The sequence below is a fragment of the Periophthalmus magnuspinnatus genome, chromosome 17 (assembly GCF_009829125.3).
Source record: "Periophthalmus magnuspinnatus isolate fPerMag1 chromosome 17, fPerMag1.2.pri, whole genome shotgun sequence".
Lineage (NCBI taxonomy): Eukaryota > Metazoa > Chordata > Actinopteri > Gobiiformes > Gobiidae > Periophthalmus > Periophthalmus magnuspinnatus.
In genome coordinates this window covers 16,024,835-16,043,071 of record NC_047142.1, presented here as the reverse complement: position 1 = coordinate 16,043,071, position 18,237 = coordinate 16,024,835, and the positions used below count along the sequence as shown (strand labels likewise).

The 18,237-nt window shown below is 36.0% G+C and overlaps 1 protein-coding gene across 1 annotated transcript in view; it reads right to left on the bottom strand.

Annotated features, from left to right (window-relative positions):
- Positions 1-18,237, bottom strand: part of LOC117384753 (piezo-type mechanosensitive ion channel component 2) — a 139,750-nt gene that overhangs the window by 26,742 nt on the left and 94,771 nt on the right. The window contains exons 21-35 of the mRNA XM_055228613.1: positions 17,813-18,013; positions 16,197-16,401; positions 15,655-15,756; positions 15,415-15,580; positions 12,340-12,583; positions 11,682-11,799; positions 10,131-10,287; positions 9,527-9,616; positions 8,775-8,896; positions 6,667-6,735; positions 3,312-3,415; positions 2,195-2,315; positions 1,406-1,486; positions 1,151-1,317; positions 413-606 (exon numbers count right to left, since the gene is read on the bottom strand). Of these exons, the coding sequence (XP_055084588.1) occupies positions 413-606; positions 1,151-1,317; positions 1,406-1,486; positions 2,195-2,315; positions 3,312-3,415; positions 6,667-6,735; positions 8,775-8,896; positions 9,527-9,616; positions 10,131-10,287; positions 11,682-11,799; positions 12,340-12,583; positions 15,415-15,580; positions 15,655-15,756; positions 16,197-16,401; positions 17,813-18,013 (2,141 nt within the window). The remainder of the gene's footprint in view (positions 1-412; positions 607-1,150; positions 1,318-1,405; positions 1,487-2,194; positions 2,316-3,311; positions 3,416-6,666; positions 6,736-8,774; positions 8,897-9,526; positions 9,617-10,130; positions 10,288-11,681; positions 11,800-12,339; positions 12,584-15,414; positions 15,581-15,654; positions 15,757-16,196; positions 16,402-17,812; positions 18,014-18,237) is intronic.

Genomic DNA, 18,237 nt, shown 5'->3' with positions numbered 1-18,237 from the left:
TGATGGATACATTATAAAGTTATGTTTTGTTAGACATAAAGGAACTAACCTCCCTGGCGCAAGAGACTTAATGGGAACTTCCTGGCTAAATAAAGGTTTAATAAACATAAACGTTAAAAAAGGTTTAAATAATTATGTCTATTTCTTTGGTCGACCTAAAATTGATATTGATATTGAATTCTCAGGCTATTTTTCATACTATTTATATTTGTTGCTCTTTGTTATAACATTGTAATGTGTGAACTACTGCAGTGTTCAAGTAATGTACCTTGTGGATCAATTAAGTTGTCCAAATCTAAAAAAAAATAAAGAAATAACAATCTCCTATAGCCATTGTTTTATTACTTCTCTCTTCAACTAAACTCTATTCTTAACCACAGACCCACTGACCCCCTTCCTATAGACTCAGTACCTTGACATGGAGTCTCTGGAGGCCGTGGAGTCCTGGCTCTGTATCCTGAAGCCAGTCCTCCTCCTTCGGACCCTCCCAGACCCAGAGGTGGATTCATCCTCACTCAGCTGGTCCAGACTAGACTCCCGGGACAGGTTCAGCCTCATGGCCTTCTGGTAGTACACATGGATACTCTCTCTGGTCGGGACGTTACCCTAAAGGACAAAGTTATCAATGACTTTCTAATTGACAAACTCAAAATATGCATTGAGATAGTACTCAGTTATATTTACTTGAGTAACTTTTTAAAGAAATTTTCAGACTGCATACTTTACTCCTACTTGAGTAATACATTGCACAGTGTAACACTACAACTACGGTTATTTTGACAATCAATGAAACTTCTTTCCATAAATAAGTTAGTTGAAATTTTGACCCAGATAAAGCTAAAAAGAAACTGCATGAGGACATCCTAATGGAGTTTATATTTTTAAGACACTCATCAAAAACACTACATTTGCACATTTCTTGTGTCTTTTTAATGTAATAACTGCTTGGTCCTAAAGCCTCTTAGCTCATGGCATGTTTTGGAGCTTGTGTATAGACCAGTGAACGATTATTCAATCACTAAATTAGTTGACGATTACTCCATAATAATATAATAATCAATTAGCTGCGAGTAATCGGAAGTGTGCCCACGATCAGTTCGTATCTGGAATGTTGTGGCTAGCACGTTAGCATGCTATGGTCCATTCATACCTTTTTGACCTCCCTCGTCAGCATACACCTCTCTATTCTCAGCACAGTGGAGATGTCAATGTATTCACGGCACACTTCATTCATCCAGCGCGTAAAACTGTCCACTGTTGTCTGGAACAACACCCACGTGAACTTAATGATGTTGAACACACGCTTTATGATGTTATCTGAGGGGAGAAAGGGAAGATTTGCAGAAAAGTAAAAGTTAAAAGAATTATTTCATTCAACTGACCCAAACTAAATATTCTCACCAACCTGGTCCATCTGTTTCTTTGCTTTCATCATCAGTTTGTGGATTGTTTAAGAATTCACCAAGGTCTATAGTCACATGACCCGCTGCAGTTTTAAAATATAAAAATGTGTTAAGTTAAAACACATATGAAGTACTATATACTGCTACAGAGATATGCAATAAACAATCATAATGTAACTACAACATGAGCTTAACAAATAAATAGCAGAATGCACTTATTGCAAAGTGCACATGATAAATATTGATTAAAATATATTTTAATTAATAGTAATTATCGTGACAGGCCTACACAGAACTATAAAAAGACCTGGATGAGACACTCGCCCCTGTGTCCTGACGCAAGCTTGATTAGAGGTCATAGGTAGCTAGACCATACTCAGGGCTCAGAAAGAACTCTAACAGAGTGCAATATAATTTTTGTGCATTCAAACTGCCTGTGTTCGGCTGCTTTCACAAAGGTCGGATTTTGAAGTGTTTCTGTTTATTCTCTAGTTTCACAACATTTCAATTTTTTTTTTACATCATCAGAGTGTTTAAAAGTTAGCTTTGTAAGATTAAAATGGGACTAAATTGTTCAACTGATCACACAGTGCATGTTTCCATCATCACAGTGGGAGGCAATGGATAGTCTGTACTGAGAAAATAAATGCCGAATAAAAAAACATTTTTGGCATCATGCACCAATGAGCTCAGGCGACTGAAACCAATACAACGGCATCTTTGGTTCATCCTCCAGATCTTCTTATACTTCCATGTTTGGTTTATAGTAAATCGTGTTAGCTTAGGCTTACGCTCTTTCTTGGCTTTCCTGTTTCGGACCCCTTTGGTGTACTTTTTCCAGAACTTTCTTTTCTCTTTGCTCCGAGCCTTCAGAGCGGCTTTGGGGTCCGTGATCCAGGCGTGGTACAAGAACTGAAGAGGGACAAAAAGTTAGATGCAAGAAATTTAACAGCAGGCAACTGGGGTAAACCTGCTTTCACGTTATAAGATTAAAAGTACGCTATCTAACTTTTCTGGTGAAGGGTCTGTCTCCAGCTTGTCTCTATGGAGATGTTATTGCTTTGCCTGGGATGTCCCATAGTGACTTTCAACATATCACTCTCCATGCAGTGATGTCAATAGGTCAGGTTACCTGTCAGATCTGTGGAGAGGTGGGTCTACTCACAATATCAATGCCTGTTTTTCCCAAATATTTTTGAGTGATAAAAATGACTTGAATCAATGAAAGATAAATATTGTTTATTGCCATACTGTGGGATATTCCAGGCAAAGCAGTAACTTCTCCAAGAGACAAAAAGGTAATGAAGTATCCACTAGAAAAGTTACACACTGCATATATTCCCTGGCACCTACTTGAATCAAACTTTAATGGTCTGGATGTAATTTTCAAGTATCTTTAGTATTTTGTAAGTATCTTGCCATGCAGAATCCATTCCTACCATGCAGTATGTTAGCATTGCCATAACAAGCCATCTCTTATTATGTTAAGCAGTAGTAGTATTAGTAGTAGTAGTGGTGGTGGTGGTGGTATTAGTAGCAGCAGTAGTAGTAATAGGAGCAGTAATAGTAGTAGTGGTAGTAGTATTCTCTATATGATCGCATGCATTAACTGGTTAGCATGCAAACAAACTACCGGTACATGCATTTAGTACCTTTCCTATCCTCATTACATACTGCAGTACAGTTTTAGGCAGCTTTATGATAGACTTGGGCAAAGCTATGACTGCAGACACAAACTTCCCAATCGCACGCTTCAGGTGGCAGGAGAAAAAGAGAGTTAGTTAATTAGTTAGTTATATTCAATTAAGTTAATTACACAACAGAGTGGAACAGTATTTTCTGTTGAGAAGAATGTAACTGAGTACTACCCATCTCTGTTCATACATATGAGCTTTATACATTCTTTACCTGAAAGGCCGATTTCTTTGGCGGTTCTTCATCCCTTTTCTCCTCTTCCTCTTCCTCCTCTTCACTGTCCGTCTCAAATAAATAATAGTCTCCACTTCTCACCACTGAGACAAGTGCAGTCACACACATTTCAATTAACACAAGCAAATCCACACTTACTTAAATGACTATACTGAACAGTATAAGCATAATAAACATTTAACACAAACTATATTTATCTTTGTTATTAATTTTATCCATGTTAAAAATGTACTGCAAAAAAAAGGTGTTAAAATGACTTGAAAACAGAATGATAATCTTGAGCTGAACAGTTTTAATTTACATGCAGAATTTGAAACTATATTATTTGACTTGTTTCAAGATATTTCTTGTTTTTCTTATTTCATTAAAGTCAAGGTACATTTTCAAATTAATAAAATATCTTGGAAATCAGTCAATTTTATATATTCATCCTTTATTTAAAGCAACACTGTGGAGGTGGCATGTCACCTGTATGATTGAACAGAAAGCTAAAACCATACTTTGGACCATTATTCATGGGGATATATGAGATTTATTCCATACAGTGGAAGATTATAGCCAAAAAGAACAACATTTCCATGGGAACAAGCAGGGAAAACAGAACAGGCCAAATAAGAGTCAGGTTTGTGAGAGTCACAATAAGGTTGCATATTTTCCTTAGTTTTTCAGTGAAATAAACATATCCAAAATTAAAAAAAGACATGCTTTTATTTTAGTGTATTTTTGGATAAAACGTTACACAGTGGGCTTTAACTACCACTGTTTGGAATCTCTTTTCCAGAGTACTGATCCCAGATGGAGCATATTGTACATGTTTTCAGTGGTAGGAAACCGACACAGAAAGAACATGCAAACGCAAACAACGGCCCTATCCAGTCCATCATATTAAACCTGGGATCTTCTTACTGAATTGTTATGTCTCTGGCATCACTAGAAATTTCTTGAAACAGGTTTGAACTAGTCAAAACTATTCAACTCTCAATACAAATTCTGCATTTAAAACATATAAAATGTTGCTTTTTCCCAGTTTGCCAGTGAAAAAGTTAGCAGAGAATTTGTTGAAAAGTCAGAGGCTTGTTAGCATAGTAGTAGTAATAAAATAGTAAAAACAAGTTTTGTGTTTTAGCTCTATATAGAAAGCTACAGACAGAGCAAGTTAGACCAGGACTAGGGTAATGTAGCAATGGAGGCTGGCTTATGTCCTTGAACAGAAGTGCACACAGAGGGGAGGGGCTGGGGGGATGACCAGATGACAAAGATGAAATGGAGAAATAATTTAAAAATGTGATGTGGGGTTGGACTAGAGACATGAGTGCAAACCACAGACAACAAGTCATTTAAATAGTCTGTCAATGACAATTTTAAATTATAATCTCAATTCAAATTTGATTAATTGTCCAACCCTATCTAAAATTAGGAAGTTGATTAGTAAATTCAACCAAGAATACTATACTTCCTAGACTATACTTCCTTTTTGTCCTTACTTCCTGTCAGTCTGGCAATCACAGCCTGCTACCTTTGTCTCTCAACCAATCGTCGCTTAAGCCATTCAGACAAATACACACTAGCTACAAATTTCCAGCACTAAATTTTCACCAGAGCAACAGAACCAACAAGCACCGCAACCTCTCTATCTCTTCCGACCTTTGTCTCAATCAATCACCTTTCAAGCCATTCATAAAATATACAGTGAATGCGCTCTCTTTTCTCTAGTCACCGCAGCAATAGAGCCAACGGCCTCCTCAGCCTCTCCATCTCCTCCTCTTCACCACCAAATAAGATGTAAGATGTAAAAAAAATTCACTTACACATCTATCAAACTCTACCTGCCGAGGTCTAAGCACTAAAGTTGATCAATAAACTGTCTGTAAAAGTCTTTCCTGGTTGAATTCACAATATATGACATTCCAATTGGATTTTTAGGTCTGTTGGTTGCTCATGTCTACAGGCAAAGAATGAATCAAGTCTCTAAACTTTACGTTGAGTTTAGTCTTATTCATGTCTTTGCGTGATAATGATTGATGATAGATTCCTGACTGGGGGCTCGTCAGGCAAAAGCAGGTACACACCGTCAGGCGTTAGTCATTTTCCGATGGATGTCCAAAGTCTGTTTAAGGCAACTCAGTTAAAAATACACAATTATCACTTTATAACTAATACTATGGCATGTCAGTCTCTTATTAATAAATATTTGGTAATTTGCAAAAAAAAATAGATGAGAAGAATACATAAACACATGTTTGACTATATGTTTTTCCATTATTGGCTAAAAAATTGTACTTTCAAATCAGTTTACAGCTTTTGAGTAATGACAGAGATTAAAATATGAAGACTGAATTTTGTGAGTTCAATTTTTAAATGTTATTACATTTCTGTAGTACTTTGCAGCACAGTAAAGGTGTATGTTAACAGGACGGTAATAACATGGGAACTAAAAGTTTCATTTAAGTAAAAACATTTTTATACTTCTTTATTATACATCTACTTTTTATATAAATATGGTTTCTGTTGTTGTGTCCTTAGGCAAGACACTTCACCCACCTCCAAAGCATTATTATTATTGATTGTGATTGCAGTGACATTATGCTGGGCGGGTCCTACATGTATGTTTATGGCAGAATGTTCAGCAGTTGCCATGGTGACGCAATGCCAAACTTGCAAGAAAAAATACAAAACTGATTTAAATAACACATTCTGGAGTCTGTGATAATCCAAGCATTCAAGGTCCTGGTTAGGTGTTTCATGTTCAACATAAAAGGTGAGAGTGACTAAATGAAAAACTGTTGGTTAATGCTAGATTGTGATTGTAAAATTATTTGAGACTTGTTTAAGAGCAGAAATCAGTTCACCTGCTGTAGTTCCAGCTAAATCATGTCTTTCTGTTCAGACTGTGTTAAATCAAAGCTCAGATTAAAGTCTAATTTGAGTAAGACAGAGCAGTGCCTCTAGTTAGCATCACCCACCCAGGCAATGTTGATGACATCAGCTGCAAAGTATCAATTAATAATGATATAAAAACATAATAAATGTATTTATCTCCTGTTAACCTAATTACTATGTTATTACTATCCTATTATCCTGTTATTACTGTGATGCCAAGTAAAGTCTGATTGTGTTTTAAATTCTATGTCGTCCTACATTTGTGAACCTCCCTTCCATATAAACTGAATAAACTGACTTTATGCAGTAAACTAATGTACCAAAAGTCCCTTAAACAGAAACAGAAAATGACTAGAGCCTGTTTCGGTGGTGCCTTCGGAGCCCTAGGCCAGTGTGGGAATCCGGAGCTTTCTGGTCAAGGACACAAGGGCCAATCAGAGAAAAGGAAACCTACTGGACGCATGGTCAACCCACGGCCTCCACCAATGCTTTTTTTTGGTCTTGGTTTTCGCTCGCTGTGCTCCTAAAATTCCACAAATACATCAATGCAACATTTCACAATAAATATGTTATATTCACAGAACAGAAGTAATCTTAAACTTCACAACTAGTTAATATGTACAAGATCTATGGCATAAACAAAATGTATATTGTAAGGTAATAAGGAGTATTGTAAGGTTAAAGGTCCTATATTATGCAAAATTTCTCTAAGCTTTAAGCCATGTTATAATGTTACCTAATTAAAAATATACCTGGAGTTATGTTTTGTTTCATTCACACATGTTTTAGTAACACTTTATTATTGATCTGACTTCATCTCCAATGCTCAAAATGCTCTGTTCCACCTTGTGATGTAATGTATTGGTAGTTTTCAACAGCTAACTTTTATCTTTTGTTCAATAGAGATTGGCAATTAAATTTAAAAATACAATGGAGCACTTCCTGTATTGCAACATGACATTACAAGGTGGAACACAGTGTTTTATGCAGGGTTTGTGTGTTAAATATGAGTGAATGAAACAAAACACAATTCTGGGTATGTTTTTGATGAGGAAACAACATAATAACACAGATATGAAAATAGCGTAATATAGGCCCTTTAATGCAACTACAAGCCAAAGGGATGGTCTGCTGTGAGTACAGTAAATCCTTAAATGTTAATATAACGCTTTAAAGTGCATATGCAAAGTTACACTATGCATTTCACTACAGCAAATTGACATAATTATATTTGCTAAACATCTGTACCACTTTTACCAGTTTAGCAGTTGTTATGGTTTATAATTTTACTGTGTTGTACACAGGGGCAAAGCTCCTCTAATTTACACAAAAGCTATTTTAAAAAAAAAACAAAACAAGATATAATATGACAATAACTTCTTTTTGTTAAATGACTGTTTAAAAAGTCAAAAATTGTGTCCCTTGTGCATAAATGCTCTGTGAATTATATAGATGGGATTCTGTGTTTTTCTGTGATGTCATCAACATGTAAAAACTCAGCGCTTAGTTCCTGTTATTAAAAAAATGCATAAATAAGCCTACTTTTTCATCACAAACTGCCACTTGACTGGTGTAAATCTATAACACATATTTAATACAAGTACTATCCCACCACCAAACAAAAGACTAATTAGGGAAACATAAAAACCTGTCATATGCATTTAAACATAGATTGCCACAGCTGGGGGTCTAATGCTGGGTCTAAATGCTCCACAAGTGGCAGCCACAGACATGGAGGTGAGGCTCTATCTATGTAGTTCTGGCACATAATTTGGGTTTTATTAAACAGGCTTCATATTTTAATTTTTAGCATTACATATGCATATTTTGGCTTCTGTGTTTTTATCTTGGTCTTCTAGTCCTGATTTAGTCCTAGTTTGGTCAAGGTTTTGTTCCAGCATTGTTCCTAGTTTAGTCACAAAATTATGTGGTTTGTGTGCAAGTCTGAATACATCCTAAACTCTCTCCCTGGTCAATCACAGATGACCATGCTGTCCCTCTGGCCTATACACTCTGACTCTATCCCTCTGGCCTGTATATTCCATCATTAAAGGACACATATTATGCAACACTGAGTTTTAACCATTGTCCCTCACCAAAAGCATACCTGTAGTTGTATTTAGCTTAATTTACACAGGTTTCAGTAATTGTCTGTAAAAAAGTATTTTGTCAATGAGCCTCAGAAAGTACGTAGTTTTTAAGTCCATAAATCATCGATAAACTTGTGCCATCAATTTGCATTACCTACAAGTATGTGCTTTAATTAACATATTGGGGCATGTTTGTTATTAATAGAATTATTTTTGTCCACATGCTAATTCCCTTTGCTGCCAGTAGATGGAACCATACAACAGATTGCAGAGTGGTGAGCAGGTTTTTTTTTGTTTTATTTTATACATGGTCATTATTAAGTTCTAAAACAAGAGATGCCAAAGAAAAAAGTACTCAAGACCATGTTTAAAGGTGACAGTACAAGTAATGCATAATATGTGTCCTTTAACTCCTTGTAAATCCCTATATATTCAGATGTCCTGTGTGTAGTTTTGTCTGTTTGAACCGTACCATCGTCATCGTCCTCGTCGGGTTGGCCAATGTTCTGCCCCTCTCCGGACTCCTGGGCAATACTCAGCATCTTCTCTTTGCCTCTCTTAAACTTCTGCTGTCGGACTTTAATGCGCTCCATCCTGATTGCATTAGATCAGACAGGAGACGTGAGAGACGCACAGACTGTGTGTAAACAACTGCGGCCAATTATGGACACCCAGACGACATGATACAACTGTGATAGTGGAGCGAGAGAGGAGGAGTATTGTTGGGTTTCAGATGACATCACAACATTATATTGGCCAATAGTATTTAATACAGATGGGAGCAGCTAAAATGAATAATGGTTGTTTGTCTAGTTACTCATAGAAATCTTCAGGCTCAGCATTTGTGAATTTACCTTTTAAATATTTACGGCCAAAGTACAGTTTAACCAATAGAACGTTGTCAAATGTATCAAAAATCAGGTATGAAATGATACTAAAACTAGTATTGAATCTTTAATGCTGAAAATATTATTCTATTGTCTAAATAAAGTGTTTTTTTTAATTATCACTGTGGTATTGGAATCTACTGAGTATCGGATCTACTCCTCAGTACTGACATCGAGTTTGAAATTTTGGTATCGTGACAAAACTAGTAAAAAAAATTTGGCTCTTGCACCCCATCTGTGAGTTGCTGTTACATGAACCTCTACATTGCTTTACGGAGGCTTAGTAAATAAATCAATTAATAATATTAACACAATAATATTACAAAAGAATTCTCACTGTCTCTTTAGTTGCTCTACAGATTTCCGCTCCTCTTCCAGTCTGGCTCTCACAGCTTTCACGATAGTGGCCTGGAACAGCTCTGCCCCCCTGTGATCAAAAACACAAAATACATAAATAGATTGATTGGCCCTGGCCCTTATCAGATTGGCTACATTGAATTGAGTCACTGCTGTATGATGAACAGTCGGCATATTTGATCAAAGAATCATGACTGCTTTGATTACGTTTGACAGGTGCATGGGAGGAACAAGTGTACGGTGGTGAGGGCCATCATTGCCACTTGCGGCTTTAATTCAGATTTTTTTTATTTTTAATTTTGCATTTGAATTATTATTATTATCACATTACATATTAATCATGTGCCAGACAGCAAGCAGCTTCAACATGAATATGCCAGAGCTAGCACAATAGTGACACATTACAGAGAAAATAGAGATTATTCACAGTAAACACAGCAGTCAGAAGATAAAGTATCCAAAGAAACTTTTTTCAAACAACATAATTATCAATTTGTTTCAAAATGATCATTTATGGTCTGTACTATCTTAGCAAAATATTGCACTTCAGATGTTATTATGTTTACAAATCTATGAGCACATACCTGGATGCTAGGATTTGTGAGGCTCTGACATCGGCCACCACGTGGAGGAAGTAGTAGCTCATGAAGACTCTTCGCTGTAGCAGAAGAAAAGCAAAGCAGATACTGTCCCAGATAATGCCTGCCTCCCCTGTGGGCACCTCACAGCGGTCCTCTGCCGCTGAGAAACACAAAACATGGCATTAGTGCAAGAAATCACACCAAAACATACTATCTATTGATTTAAAGTGTATGTGATAGGTTAAACTACTTAACAAGAACATACTAAATCTCATTATATTAAGATTTCACTAGAATCTTGCTTAGCTTTTTTCTACTTTTGGTGAAGTTTTTATTTAAATTTCCGACTGAACAGATGCAGTCCGCCACACACTACAGGATAATTTGCCCGATTTAGGACAAGATCCTTGTCATATCGTAACCACAAAACATCACCACTGCACCAACCAATAAAAAAGTAGCAAAACCTCCGAGGGACAATATACAAACTCAGGAAACAATGAAAATTAATCAGGCAGCTTTATTATTCACCTCTCACAAAGTTGTAAAGTTAAACTGCAGCAATCTCATCCATATTATCCACAGAATGTGTCCTCCACAAATAATGACACCCAGTTTACAAAACAGTGCTATTAATCCTGTTTGAAGTGTTCTTTAAAAGTAAAAAAGTGAGAGTTGTCTGTTTACGTGTGCCTGTTTACATAAATCCACCCAGTGAGGATCGGGGTGAAGCTGCTGCTACAGTAAACATGATTCTCCTTCCGTTATTTATCAGCACCCTTCTTTACATTAAAAGTATTTATCTGAATTATCGCACCACATTTTGCAATGCAATACTCTGATATTTGGTACACTTTAGAGCAGGGCTGTCCAAACTACGGTCCAAGGGCCAAATGTGGCCCTCAGACCAATTTTTTTTGGCTCTCATGCCTACTCCTAAACTGGCCCAATTGATCAGGAACCACAAATTGAAGATTCTACCTCTATAACCTGAATAACATCACACTGCATTGTGACACAGACCTAAAAATAATCTTCCAAGTCTTATTAAAGGTACAATGTCTCTGTCAAACCTGTGTTAAATGCACCGTTTGACTCCCTATAGTGACTCTGGTCTGTGGCCCTCTGCTTCAAATATGTTTCTATATGTGGCCCTCGGTGAAAAAAGTTTAGACACCCCTGCTTTAGAGTCTCAAACTGAGGAAACACCTTTATGATAGGACAGCTTTGTTAGCTCATTTTTTATCTTGTAGTTTGAGGTCTCTTCTCTGCAGTCTTTGCACTCAGAGATTATAATCTTATCAAATACTCCTAGAACCTGTGGTCTGAGCTTTTTGTAGCACATTTTACGTAACATCTTGTAGTCATGAGTCTTTATACTAGTAACGATAGATGACACCTTTATTTTAAGTCATCAAAATCAAATCAATCAAACTAAAGCAAAATTCATTTGTAAAATCTTAAATAAATGATATAAAACTGTTGTAGTGAAATGTGTATTATCTGTCCTATCACTTTAAATGTGAAATGCCCTGCATATTAATGGCAACTTACAAACTTTGTCCTGGTTGATCACAATGTTGTAGTCTTTGATGGTGCAGGCCAAACTGAAGAGCTGGATCAGCCAACACTGGTGCTGGACCAGAGAGTTTATGTACCCACACGCCAGGATCTGCACAAATACATTTAACAACAGAAATTGGTGTCATTAATCGACAAAAATAATGATAAGGTTAAGGCTATGGTTAGTAACATACTGTATGTGGATCAAGTTTAGATATTTCTTTAAAAAAAATATCCATCACCCTAATTCTCCCATGGATTTATATGGAGGGTTGTCAAACGTATAGAAAATCATAACTAATTGACACTAAAACTAGTATCGAAACTAGATAATCACTTAAGCCTCGGCAATTAAAAAGTCACATTTATAGGACAGAAATTAACCTTTCCCAGTTTTACAATGATCTTGAGTTGTATCAGAACAAGTATAAGACACAGACTAGAATACACCCATGGACCACTATGGAATCTACCTGGACGACTGAGGGATTGCACAAATATTAGGTCACAAGGTAATATAAAAGAAATTACTACAATTTAATGTTTAAAGGATTGAGCATCGAGTCTATCAAAATCAAAACCAACCAATACTATAACTTTACAGAGTGATGCTCAGTCGAAACCTAATCAAAAGCCTATAGTCACTCACAGATAGAATATTTTTCATGGTGATAACAAAGATGTTGTAGGCGATGAGAAAGTCCCAGTAATGGAGGATCTTTTTGATTGGCTTCAGCAGTAGCTCTCCTCCGAAAAGCAGGAAGTAAAAACAGGCCACCAGGTACCCCATACAGAACACACTGATCCGAGTGGTCCCAGTGATGAAGATGATGGTGAGGACGAACCAGAACAGGTAACTGAACATGATCACCTTCAGCATGTCCAGATAAGACCTGAGAGAGAGGAAGCCAAGTTTAGTTCATACATATTTAAAGCCAGCGATAAATGTCTTTGCAGTGTATGTGTGTGAACTGTGTAGAGCAGAGGCATCAAACTGATTTTCACTGAGGGTCAGCTAAATGTTTCCCTCAAGGGGCCAGATGTAAATGTCAGGCAGTATAAATGTAATCAAATGTAATTTAAAGCAAAATTAAGTACTTCTTTGACTCGTTAATTAACTATTTCTATATTTATTGCTAATTCAAGTTAGAAAAATTACATATGCATTTGAACAGATGTAAAAATATATCTGTCTAACTGCGTATTTCCTGATAAACTGACAAAAAAAGTCTGTATCTGGTCGGGGCACACCTGCTCACTGACACACATTCAAACCTTTTAATTCACCTTCTCGCAGGCCACATAAAATGACCTGACGGGCTGCATTTGGCCCACAGGCCTTGAGTTTGACACATATGGTATAGAGCATAGGACGTTATCCAAAGACAAACTTATCTTTAATATTTCACATTTTATACAATTAACACAGATTATTTAAAAGAAAAAGATGACACTATTCAGGAAGTTAACATTTCATTTTCTTTTAGCAGATGTGAGCTTTTTGCAGTGCACATGTGTGAATTGTGTAGATAATAAGGCTTAATCTGAAAATAAACTTATCTTTAATATTTGGCATTTTAGTACAATTAACAAACAATATTAGAAGATATGAGCTTTTTTGCACTGCAGGGTTGTGTAAATTGTGTAGAGCATTATAGTGTACACAATCTACAAAGATATGCTTTTATATTAGTATTGGGATTTTGGTACAATTAATAAAAAGTATATGAAAAAGATGATATTACACATTATGACAACACTGAATTTTCTTTTAGCAGATTTGAGCTTTTTTGCAGTGCACATGTGTGAATTGTGTGAATGTAGAGTATAGGGCATTATCCGAAGACAAGCTTAGCATCCTCACCTGCTCATCGATCGCTTCTCTCTTTACATTGGGCTGTTGTGATGTGCAAAGTGGACAAGTCTTTTATTAACGCACTCTGTGTCCATCAACAAGGGCCCGAGCAGAACAGAGAGGAGGAGGAAAACCTGTCCTATAGTCTGTCGGCACCACACAGCCCTCCATGCACTTATATCTCTCCTCTCCTCGCATGGATCAAATTACGCTTTTGTGAGTGGAGGCCAGAAAAATCCATAGTCCACAAAAAAAACGTGTCCGTCAAAAAGCACAGACACTTTGGCAGTGGGGTCGAAACTGAAGCCGATAAATAGCTGCTAAGAGGGAAAGTTATTTTTTCCTCGCCATTGATGAAAAAGGGCCGTATACCGCGGTGTGGACAGAATTGATCAGATTGGCAATGTTGAAATCATAAATTGAATAAATATCATGGAAAAATTATAGGTGTAGTATGTATCTTTTCAGTGTGGCTAAAAACCTCTTGGAAAAACTGTAAGCGGAGTCTTACTTGTAACTTTACCCGGTGGTATAACCTGCCAGTCTCCACAGAAATAGAGTGGTTTAATGTCATATTGTGGAACATTCTAGGCAAAGCCATAACTTCTACATGGAGACAAGCAAGTGGCGTGCACCTTTTGGTACATAAATAGAACAGTGCTGAACATTATATGAGTGAAAATGTTGCGTCGGAGCCATTTTAATGCACCATTTCATGCTCTACTCAGTATTACATTTCCATGGTCTATTAATTGCTAACACATTGCATATTTATACCATGTTACCTTATATTGTTTTGAAAATGCTATAATCGCCGAAAACAACGTATTAACATGTTGTATAGGTTTCACTTTCGTTTTTGATGAGGGAACAACATCATAACACAGTCGAAAGCTCCAAAAACTCAATTTTCTAGTAACTTAATTATGCTTTTTTGATTTTGCGTTAACCATAACTACTGTGCAGCCCTACCAGTCAAAACATCTGTAATCAATATTAATATCCTCCTTCAATTTGAAGTCTTTAACTCTTTTACTCTAACTGTAAATATCTGTGCAACCTGCATTAGTTTCTGTTCCTGATTTGATTCCTGCTTGTTTTCTATACTTCAGCAATAGTCAGACAGATCTATGTGTATGTAGTTAGCATGTTAGCAACATAATGAGAGGTTTCCTGTGTTGAGTGACAAGAGTCCGGTTACAATGATTAGCCCCAGACTTCTGCTGAACCAAAGTGAGAAAAAACAAGAAAACAAGTGTGGCTGAATTTTTGTATTAGTTTGATCATTTAGTTAGTCTTTCAACCAAACAAGTATGATTATTTGGTGCATTTATTTAATTTCATACTGTGGAACATTTTCTAAACTTTGCATGTTTTATGCTCTGTTAATTTTGACAAGGAATATTAATTTAGTTTTAGTCCTTTGACAAAAATGAATTTTAGCCAAGATTCTCAAGATTTAGTCAAATAATTTGTTTTAATTTTAGTTTAAGTTGATGAAAAATGTTAATTTATTCAACTAAATCCAGAATAAGCTTAGTTGAGTTAAGATGTTTATATTTTAACCATATTAAATTGTACTGCATTGCTTCATTGTATCTTCAGTTTTTTATGGTCTGGTTTGGGCTCTGAGACTAAAAAGTGAAGCTTGGATCTATGTTTAGCTTTTAATTTGTCACGATAAATATCAGTACATTTAGTCAATGAAAATATGTACTTTTACAGTTTGCCATTATAATTATAATAACTATTTATTTACTTTCTATTTAGATTTAAACAGCAAAAATATGAAATTGATGAAAACTATTTTGGATTTTAAAATAAAAAAATTGTAAATATAATCAAGCATATTTTCCCATAGTGCAGTACCTGCAGTGTATGAAGTCGGGCACTGGGTTGTGGACACTGAAGGAAGCTGCGTCTAAGTCTCTGCAGATCTCCACGTTGTCTCCGGCCATGATCCGAACAGCCGCTTTGTTTTCATCATCAAACACATGCTTTTGGAACGAGGCACACAGCAAAAGCATGTAGTCATCTGAGAGAGAGGGGAGAGGGAAATCAACGTTTATACATGTTTTTGTAATCTAAATATCTACAAATATAACATACAGATGAGAAAGGAGGGATTGGGTTTTGTTCTGAAATCAGGGACATAGAGCCACTTCACCACTTTGGAGTCTGTTGTAGAATTGGGGAACCTCCAGGGATAATCTGAAATTAAAAAAAAAACATTAAAAAAACATGTTTAGTATTATATGTGTATATGTTACGAGTTTAAGTAGACGGATTCTTGTATTGCATTTACATATATAAAACATATAATAAAAGGCATCTGCCAGGGTTAAGGAAAGTTATGCAGGTGTACTGATATTATAAAACTACAACACAAAAAGTGTTTAATGTTCTTGGTATTTGCATTAGCATCACTGACCACCACAACATCATAACAGCTCATGAGCTGGTGATGTGCATTTACACCAATACAAACAGCACATCAAAACTGTGACTAAACTTGGATTAAATCTGGATCCAAACCTGAATCTACCACCAGAAAGGTTACATAATGGACCTTTACAATTATAAAGTTTTAAGTCTCCACTCCTCCCTGTGTTTTTTAGGTCATCAGAGGAATGCAGTTTTCCCACACCCACCTTTACAGGCTGCAGGTGGGATGCCGATGCAGACAAAGTACTGGAAAGTGAGCATACAGGCCAGGAAGCAGCAGTACTTGGGCCAGATCTCTGCGATGGCTTTCCTCCTCCTGCGGTACATGACTGCGATCAGGGCAAACGCATGGAGCATCGAGTAAAAGTCCATCCTCTGTCCAATCACATTCACCCCCAACAACAAACACGTCTGAGGAGAGAGACAAATGTTACAAATTAGGTACCATCATTTCTTCTGCAAACAAAAAATATCCTGTCTTATTGTGTAAAAAGTTGTAGTTCAGACCTCTACAAACTAGCAATACAAAAATTTCAAACTTGATTTCGATACTAAGCTAATCTTATGAATGATAATAAAAAACACACTTTATTTAGACAACAGAATTTTCAACATAAAATTGTAATACTTTCTTTTTATATATCCACGTGGCCTTATGTCTCCCTCCCTGACCTTATGATCCCTCAGTGGTCCATGGGTATATATACTTATACTTGTTCTGATTCAGCTCAAGATCATTCTAAAAATGAGTTAAGGAAAGGTTAATTTCTGTCCTGTGAATGTGACCTTTTTAGTATTGATACCAACTCAAATTATTGTCTAGTTTCAATACTAGTTTTAGCATTAATTAATATCTGATTTTCAATACTTTTGGCAACCATACTAAATGCTTCTGGGCATCTTTAAAATGTTAACTTAGAAGAGAATAACTTTGTACTAGTCAGAAACATTGCAATGTTCAGTTTTATAGCTCATACTTTAATTGTTTTGATTTAATTGGAAAGTACTTTGGTCACCCTGAGTGTTTGCAAAGGGCTCTATAAATAAAGACTGATTGAAATTCATCCTTTACTTTACAATTTTCTAATTTGAACAAAAAAATAAATAAAACAGTGTTGAAACTAGATACCCACCTGGCACCTTTTTTATCTGACACTTTAAAATATGTTTATGATGTGCTTTGTCAACTGTAGCCCCAAGAACAGCTTTGTAGATATATCAAAGTTTGAGGATGATGAGCAAAAACTATATATATTTTTGTCTGTTTTTATGAATAAACTCAAAGTTAGTAGTTTTGTTTGAAGTCAGACTTTATCCAGGAGTTTTCTTTTGTTTAAATGCTTATTTTTAACATATTTATCAAGGATTTATCCGTAAAACAGTTTATATTCTGTGTGTAAAATTCTATTCACAATTTTGGCCACATCAATAATTAATTTAATTTAATTTGTTTAATGATTATATTTTATACTGTGCATTTTTAAATGTGTTTATAATAACAAAATTAAGTCCTTTTGATCATATAGGCTTTTAGTATTAGAGACAAAGATAGATTTTTGTACTTCATATCCAATAAAAGTCTATTACACTTGGTTTAACTTAAGCTGAGTCTGCTCCTCTGTTCTCCCTGTGTCGGTCAAGCTCCTGTCCCACTGCTACCAGAGCTAAACGCTGCTGGTACTGAGGGACAGAGGAAGAATGCTTATCTCCTCATGTATCCCTAAAAGCACCATCATCGCTTGCTCCAAATTATCTGGGCATGTCCAGTCTGTAAAACTGTTCCAAATCGCTGTCACAGTTGCCTTCAGTTAATGACACTCACCTCGAGTCCAAACTTGTAGAAAAAATAGTTGATGAAGTATTTGATGAAGTGGACGATGCCAATGTCCAGGTGCTGTCTGGTGATGTCGTGGAAAATGATGTTGGCGGCCGGAGGGCTCAGTTTGTTCCTCAGTCTGTAGTACTGCTGGTGTCTGTATATGGTCACTTCAAAGGCCAGGACTGCTAGCATCAACAGGTTATTCTTGGGGAAACAAACACTAAATTAAATAATGTACCAGTTTTACCACAAATTTATACCATTGGATATATTTTAAAATAGGCCTTACGATCCATTTTATCATGGTCCATTGTTAACTTGCAATGAATTGTGATGAATTTTTATTTTTACAATTTTTTTTACATACAATTTAATTACATATGTTGCTCATGGACAAAATTAACATGTAACATTTAGTTGCATCAGAA